The sequence below is a fragment of the Pituophis catenifer genome, unplaced genomic scaffold, assembly GCF_029215685.1.
Source record: "Pituophis catenifer annectens isolate HBS135680 unplaced genomic scaffold, rPitCat1.0.hap2 SCAF_2, whole genome shotgun sequence".
NCBI lineage: Eukaryota > Metazoa > Chordata > Lepidosauria > Squamata > Colubridae > Pituophis > Pituophis catenifer.
In genome coordinates, this window is record NW_027256882.1 from 94,123,797 (window position 1) to 94,132,335 (window position 8,539).

General features: G+C 43.0%; 1 protein-coding gene across 2 annotated transcripts in view; it reads right to left on the bottom strand.

Annotated features, from left to right (window-relative positions):
- The window catches only part of LARP1 (La ribonucleoprotein 1, translational regulator), a 91,350-nt gene extending 83,907 nt beyond the window's left edge, over nucleotides 1-7,443 (bottom strand). For both annotated transcript variants that reach the window (XM_070937190.1, XM_070937189.1), the window contains exon 1: nucleotides 6,704-7,443. In XM_070937190.1, coding sequence (XP_070793291.1) covers nucleotides 6,704-7,202 — 499 coding nt within the window. In that variant the 5' untranslated portion in view covers nucleotides 7,203-7,443. The remainder of the gene's footprint in view (nucleotides 1-6,703) is intronic.
- Between the last annotated feature and the right edge of the window lie 1,096 nt (nucleotides 7,444-8,539).

Genomic DNA, 8,539 nt, shown 5'->3' on the forward strand with positions numbered 1-8,539 from the left:
CACATTTGGCAACTTGCCTAAAAATTGCTTCAAATCGTGAAAGTAGAATTCATGCATTACAACCTATGAATTTTCCCTAAATGAAATAATTTAAAATCAGAAATAAATTTACATACCAGGCAGGCAGCAGTTTATAGTTAACTCTTATCAATCCCATCTTTCTTTCTTTCAATTCACTCCCACCACTAGCAACCTGTTGTTTTATTGGCTATTCTGCTATTCTACTATTCATAGGTTGGAGGGGGTTTTTTTTCTTTAAAGGGCAACAGCAGAATGCTAGATCATTTAAACATGAAACAAAATGCCTCAGCATTATTTTGTTCCAATATTTTGCAGCCCTCTAACACAGAATTCAGCAAATGACAATGCTATATTGTTTCCTTTCTTTCAAAACTGAAGTATGAGTTAGGAATTGAAGCAACTACATTTCCAAAAAAGGAGAATATTTGCAGCTCAGAGTTGGGTTTTTTTCTTGCAGAAAACTAGGTAACGTTATCAGTGCTAGGCTAACCAAGCTCAGAGAGCAACAAGGACCCCTCAACTATTCTTCAATTCTCCTTTTTCTGTTGCATAATCATAGCAAACAGATTCAGGCAAATTGAAACACTATGCACATCTTCTGAAAGAGAACTTTATCCTATAAAACTACTGAGGGAGCTTTATAAGCATTAAAAAAAGGCCTAATTTCTTCTCAATAATTGTACCATAACGTTCTTCCTGAAATATAAGATGAAAAACAATACTAGAATGATGAGATAATCTTAAAATTAAGCAAGTATAACAGACTCATACACCCAGTGCTATTTATTATCAGGTAAACTAATGGGTCCTTCGAGAACAGAATCCCAAATATTGCACAGTACCTTTTGTAGAATTATACAAGAAGTTATTTTGCAGAAACAGGAATGTTTAAGATTTAACTTGACAAGATATAGCCTAACTTCCCCAAATTTGTTGGTTTATAACAATTGGGATCAGAACTTCTGTTGCCAAGCGATGCAGTCATTAAGTTGTATGCAATTTCACAATTTTTTTTTGTCATGATCATTAAACAAATCTGGCTTCTATTGATTTTGCTTGTGGGAAGACCTCTAGGAAGGTCACAAATGGCAATCATAGGATCCTGGGATTCTGCAGTCATAAATATATGCTAGTTGCCATGCGCCCAAAAATTGATCATGTGACCAGAGAGATACTGCAACAGTCATCAGTGCAAGAACATCTTAAGTCACTTTTTTCAACATTATTGTAACGTCAAGAGTCATTGAATAAACCATAATCAGTTAAGGACCACCTGTAAAACAGTGCAGGAAGGATATTTTAACAATTGGCATAATTAACCTGCATTGAAGAAATCTGTGTATTTTTTTCATATTTATTTAATGAGGGGGGCTCTAATCTAACATTTCTTTTCAAGAAACGTAAGACAAGATATTCTAATGTAGGCTTGTCAGAGATATCCACCTCTTTCAGTATCTGCACTTTCTTATTCAATCAATGGAATTCATTGCCAAATAGCCATTAGTGTAACTAATCAGTTGTAACTGGGTTGTGATACTGCAAGCATATAAGACTGAATTGGAGATTGTGCTGATATCAGAAAAATCAATGCTTTGGAAGTAAAAAAAAAAACAAAACCCAGATGTTCATTATATTTATATGAAGCCTTTTCTCCAGTTACACCAGATATCCTATAAATTTATCTTTCTCTTTGTAATGTTCAAAGTTACAACTGCACTGAAAAGTCCCTCATGACCTGTTTTCACACTTAGGGCCATTGCCAAACTTTGGGCACTTGACAATTGGTATGCATTTATGACAATTGCAGTGTCTCGTAGTCGTGTGATCACCAGTTGTAACCAGCGTTGAAATGCACTTACCTTTGCTACTGGTTCGGAAATGTGATGCACAGAGGGTCAAAAACAGGACGTAATGATGTCCCGGTGGATGGCCGAAGCCTCCCGCCGCCGGCCCCACCGGTTCGCGTGAGCCAGATAGATCTGGCCAGATTTCACCGCTGCTTGTAACCTTCCCAGCTGACTTCTGACAAGCAAAGTCAATGGGGGAAGCTAAATTAACAGCTACATGATTCACCTAACAACTGCAGTGATTCGCTTAACAACTATGGCCAAAAAGGTCATAAAGTGGGGCACAACTAACTTAACAAATGGAGATTTTGGGCACAATTGTGGTCGTAAGTCAAGGACTACCTGTATTATTTTCATAACAGTCATGCAACCTCTAAGACATGTCTAGTTTTTCAACTTTCAATTTCCAAACATTAGGGGTGCTCAAAAGTTGTGACATGCCTTGGGGATTGTAGATGTGCTTGATAAGTAACTACATAAATAAAACTTTTTAACATTTTGTTAGGTCAAGGCAGACATGAATTTAACATCTGTTAGTGAACAATAAACTGAATGGAATCTGAATCTGGTTTCTAATCTACTTCTAAATAAGTACTCTGACTACTATATCACACTGGCTTTTAGAAAACTCATTCTTTCCTAGTATTCATTAGTTTCTAATTTTGTATTAACAGGGACATTAGATTTAAAAGGAAATTATACTGAATAAAGCACCAAAGGAAAAATATAAAAAACATGCACACAAAGCTTTTTATTGCAGCATCAAAACATGATTTAGTGTTATTTTACTAGGAGATAGGCCAAGTACATGCATTATATCTAGTCATAGTTTCTTTAATTGGCTGAATCCATACAGTATTGATACCCTTAGTCAAAGAATTACAAGGTTTAGTATATAACACATGAGCCAGAGCATAGCTTGAGAATGAAGCAACAATGTTGTTGAAATTAAGCAGGGCCTTGATGAAAGACTACTGTAATTTACGCATGTTGAAAAGACTTTTGTCACATTTAGTAAGAAATTAAGCTGTTTTTATACACACTTGTATTAATGCAGTTAGTGAAGGCATTAGGAATAGATGATCAAACAGATCTCAAGATAATTTTTCCCCTTAGGTGACTTCAGTTCTTCTGAAAGACATTGAATAAACATCTACTGTATCATATTTTAATTTCTTAATTTCAACAAAATCAAACTGCCTCAGGAGGTAGGAAACTTTCCTTCACTGCAGGTATTTAAAAGAAGGATTGATGGCCATCTGTCAGATGTTGCAGTAACGGAATGGACCTAGAGCTCTCTATCACCACTTCCAATACTTTCAGTCCAGTACTCTATTAGAACATGGTACCTCAACAATAGTTATCCGATTTAGCTCTGATATCAGATTGGGTGTCTCCTTTTATCAACAATCCATTTTGATAAACATTTATCATATAAAGTAAAATTTCAATATTGTATGCTTTCTCATAACACACATACACATTTGTAGTGTAACAATAAACTCTTAAACAATAAATACCTTTGGTATTGAGTATCACACAAATATAAATGTTCCCATCACATTTGCCCATGTACATCTTTAGCAAGTAAATGGCATAACACAGCAAGCTTTTTAAAAAACAGTTCTGGTTAGCTGTATCAATTCAATTCACTTAATCCATGTTGGTAATCTGCAATTGCTTAATCCAATCTGGGAATGTATGAGCACACCCATGTTTCTTCTCTATTGTTAAATTAGCTGTACTGGGAGTACTCTGTAGCAGACAAAGAAGGAAAGGAATAAGGAAAGTGTGTTGCCGTAACTATCCAAGGGTACATAGACTGGCAGTGGCATTGATGACAGAACAGGTTTCCATTATGAATCACCCTTTACGAGTTTAAAAGTTTGAAGCCTAATCAAATCTAAAAAATATCTTGAAACAAAATTTCTTCAGATTTTGCTTATAGAATCCCAAAGAACCTGGCATAGAGAAAAAGAAAGGAAACATATTTCTTATTAAAGAGAAAAAGTGTTTATCAATAGTACTGCACTTTGTTTTAACTATGTGCTCTCATAATCAGCAACATGTACTTTTCAACAAAAATGCCCACAAAGAACTTAAATATTTGTTGTAGGAACAGATGCGGAGTTAAAAATCAGGAGACCATGAGTTCTAGTCCTCTCTTAGGCGCGAATGACTTTGGGCCATTACTCTCTTTAGGCCAACTCATCTTACAGGGTTGTTGTGGGGAAAACAGACAGGATCATTTAGGATGAGTTAATAAAAAAATAAAGGAGAGATAAAACTAAAACAAATTATTTCCAATTAAAGCCAACATTTACATAAGTTGCTCAACACACCAAGTTATCTCCTCTCTCTGTATTCATGTAAACAGGTTACAGAACACTCTACTTTATTTGCTTGATATTCTACCTTTCCTCCAAAAGCTACAAAAACTTATTGTGGAGATCTCCATTTTATTTCCCCAAACAGCAACCCTATGAGGTAGGTGGAACTAAAAGTGAATTATCTAGTTTTTATGGCTTATGGTCCACCTGAACCTGGGTCTTTCTTATTCTGCTGAACAGATTAAACTGCCTCAGTACTATCACATTTCTTCCACTTTTACTGTATCAGATGAACACTTAAGTACACAGATTCCTGTAATTTTAAAGCCATTTTAACACTGTGCTGTTATGTTATAAAATGTAAATGTATTTTCCCTAATTTTGGAGGGAGAAACCAGATGGTGTGCAATCTATGCATCGAGGAAACTGAATAATTCATATTAGACTACATATGCATACATTCATCAATCAACAATAATCAATATTCATAAGCTATTTAAACTAGGGGGGGGCTTGACAATTTGTCTGCTAAATAGCCCGTCTACTGAAAAAGCCAAAAAGATCAGATTTCAAATTCATAAGTTTAATATAACCTATAGTTATATTAAATCTTTTATTTCACTTGAAACCATATGTTTGCAAAGAAAATGTACCACATAACTTTACAGTTTTCTCCAACAAAGCAGTAGTTTTTAATTTTGTTAAATGCTATATATTTACATCACACGAGGGAGACAAAGTTGTCATTCCCCAAAGTCAATTTAGTTAAGGAAATGAACGATTCTCTTTTTTCAGTCTCCTCCCAGGATAAACGTTAGATCAGATTTCAGCGATGAAACTGAAGGCCTAAATGCCTACTACTACCGTACAACAGGAAAGCCCATCTGCACTCAATAAACTACAGTAGAAAGGAATAAGCACACGTGGACATTTGAAAGACCTTTGCCCCACATACTTTGGGGACCTTCTTGCACCATCGGTGTGCACCACGTTAGGCGTGAGGGGAAGCGCCCTTTTCATAAATAAATGGCAATACATTACACAGGAACCTTACAGGTGCAGAGAGGCCTATTTTTCTGCCTTCCGTCCTAGGCGTAGGCTTCGTTATCGCTACAAGTCGCGATAGCTACCCGAAGGGGCTTTTAAAGCAGCTTTCCCCCAAGAGCTCAAAGCTAAAAAAACAGACGGGCTATACGACACGGCCGGAAAGGGGGAGTCCAAAAAACCCAGAGCGAGTTCAGGAAAATCACATGCTCGCAACCCAAAGAAAAACCACGTTGCCTTTACTGCAGTGGAATGCTGGGAAAGGGAGGAAACGCCGAATGGGCGACACACACACACACACGCCTAGCCATTGGGCGGCGAGGCGTTTGGGCGACGGAGCGCTCAAACCGTCGCCAGAGGCACGTTTGCGCTGGGGCCTACAAACGCCGCAACAACGCCATGGAACCTTCCAAATGCAGCACTTTTCCCAGTGCCCCGCCCCGGTTGAGCCGCATGACCCACCGCCGCCTCGGCCTCCCTTAAATCAGCACACGGTCTGCCTTCCTCGGCTACACGCGCTTCGGATGCCCTCCTCCCCCGCTTCATGGGAGGGGGGGGGCTTTCAGCTCTAGGTAGCTCGTCGCTTCTCCCCACCACACACACCCCACCCCCAATTCAAGCAAATCAAAACGCCGACGGGTTTTTAAGAAGCCCCCCCAAAAAAAAATCAGCATGCATTTTAAAAGTCCTCGGATGCCCAGGATAAAGGATGGCTCCAGTTACCACCGCTTATTTTTCCTCTTCTCCTCCATTCACGCCAAAGACCTCGGGCACGTCTACTTTAGACGGCGTTACACATTCATCGCCAGATATTCTTAGACTTCACCCAGCACCGCGCTATTCAACTAGGCCTATTTTAGGAAAAGGAAGCGGCGCGGGGGTCTCCCGCCTCCAGTTCGTTAAACGTTTAACAAATCCCGATATATCGCAATACCGGGAGTTCGCCCGAGAACGGAAAGGAAGTGAATGTAGTAGACGAATCCCAATACACCCAACCCCGTCCGTAACTTTACAAGGAAAAAGCAAATTCCCACCAAGCACGCGGAAGGGGTTTGCTGGGGGCGGGGAACAGTTCACGGGGTGCGTTTTGCAACCACCGAGGTCTACGGATATATTTAATGCTTGGTTTTGAATGCCCCGTAGGACGCTTTCACCGACCCCCATTAGCCGCCTCCCCACGAATCAGTTTTTTTGCCAAGAGGCTCACCGAGATACCGGGTGAAGTAGCACCGGGTGGGCGTACATGGACAAAGACAGGGTGGAGTTCTATTAAGGGGGGGAAGAGCATGTCACCATATTGCAGAGGGAGGACTCCCCACCTCGAATGACTGGCTCCCGCTTGCCGTATCAGAATAAGCCCATCACCCCCACAACCACCCACTCACCCTACACACAGACACACACACACACGCCCGCCCCGCCAACCTCGGCCGCACCAAAGGACTCATCCTACCAACCCACCTGGAGGGGATTGTCCGTTGAGAGTGACTAACGCCGCCGGGGCGTTTTTAGTCCAAGGGTTCACCTTGGGTGGAGGGGCCTCGATGAATTCCTTGCGGCCAACTCCTCCCTGCTCGCCGCCTTCCTCGCCGCCGCTACTGCTGCTGCTGGCTTCTCCGGGCAGCCGGTTTGACTCTATTATGCCGCCGCTCCTTTGGTGCAGCAGGTTCTCCTTCTCCTGGTGGTTGCTGTCTTCCTTCTGCTGTTTGATGCTGGGGGGCTTCAGCAGGGCCCCGTTTCGGCGCAGATGGTCTCCCACGTTGTTGCCGCCGCCGCTGCCGCCGCCTTCTTCCTTGCTGCAGCTGTCGGGGCCGCCCCCCTTGCCCTCATCGGCGTTGGCCTTCTCTCCTTGGTGCATGAGGTGCTCGCCCTTCTCTTGAGGCTTCTTGATAACCAGCCCGTGTTCCTCGGCAGGCAGGAGCGGGTTGGCGGGCAGTAGAGCTTCCACCTGGGTAGCCATCTGCACCCCCGCAGAGCCTCCTCGTTCGCCCGCCTCCAGGCTCTCCCGGACAACACGCGCCCGCCCCAAACTTTGCCGACTCCCCCTTTCCAGAACCGCCTCACCGAGCCCAGCCCTGCTCCCCCCTTTTTTTCCTCCGCTAATTCTCTGCTCAGGTAAAGTCTGCACCAAAAGCGAGGGGGGGTCGAGCCGCCGGCTTCCTCCCCCCACCCTGGAAACCCAACCCCGACGTCCCCCCTCCCCCGTCTCCTCTTGATGCCGCCGCAGCAATATGGAGAAGCAAGGAGACCACGCGACTGGCCAGCGAGAGCGCGCGCCCCTCAGCCAGCTCCGCCTTAGAAAAGCCGAGAGAGCGTGCACGCTCGCCTCGGCAGCGAGCGCGCCTCGCAAAGAGAGGTTGGCGGGGGGAGGGGGGAAAGGCCACCGGCTCGAGCACGGAGGCCGCGCGCGTGCCTGATGCAATTTAGCGAGTGGAGACGCTTCTTAAAGGGGCAGAGCTCCGGAGAGCGCCGAACTTCCACGCCGAAGGGCCTGGGCGAAGCGCGGTTTTTTCGCGGAGGTACCCCGCTTTCCAGTTTCACCGCTCGGAAGGTTGGGGGTAGGGGCTGTTGTCTCCGGGAGAACTAATTTTCCTTCAGTTCTGAACTGTAATTAATGGGGGTTTTTTCCCCCAATAACCAAGATCAGAATAAATGTGCAACTGAATAAACCTATTAACTTGAAAGTAAATTCCACTGAATTTGTTGTTATTGTTAAAGGGTAACTTCCTTCTTCCCGGAAGTTTCATGTAAGGCTCTTAATGGACAGACGTGTTGTAAGGGGGAGATGTCTCCATTTTCCTTCATTAACTTAATCTGTTTGAGGTCGGATTGTTTGTTTGAGTGGCATCTAGTAAATGCCGATTCTTCATCTGTAAAGTAACTTAAAGTGAGATACTGTGATTGATACAAACTCAGTAACATTCACAGTTCATTGTTGGAAGCTGGCTTTCCCAGCTTGTAATCCAACATGTTAACTCCTGTGCTACATTGCCTTTGGATAAAGCCTTGTCTCGCTCCTTTGCCAACCTGGAGCCCGCCTATTTCACCATCTTCTGTACATACTGTGACTTCCTGATCTATATATAAGATTCTCAGGACGACAATGAGATGTTTTTGGATTTCCATTTTTCTGACCACTTTCCATGGCTTGACATCCTACAGGATTCTAATCTGTTGGTAGCAATGACTTTTGGATGTGTATGTGACCAGATAAGCATACTGATTAGAGCACCAGCCTTTGTTGAGAGAAACCAGGGTTCAAATCCTGGCTAGTATCCATCTTATCATTAGTGATCC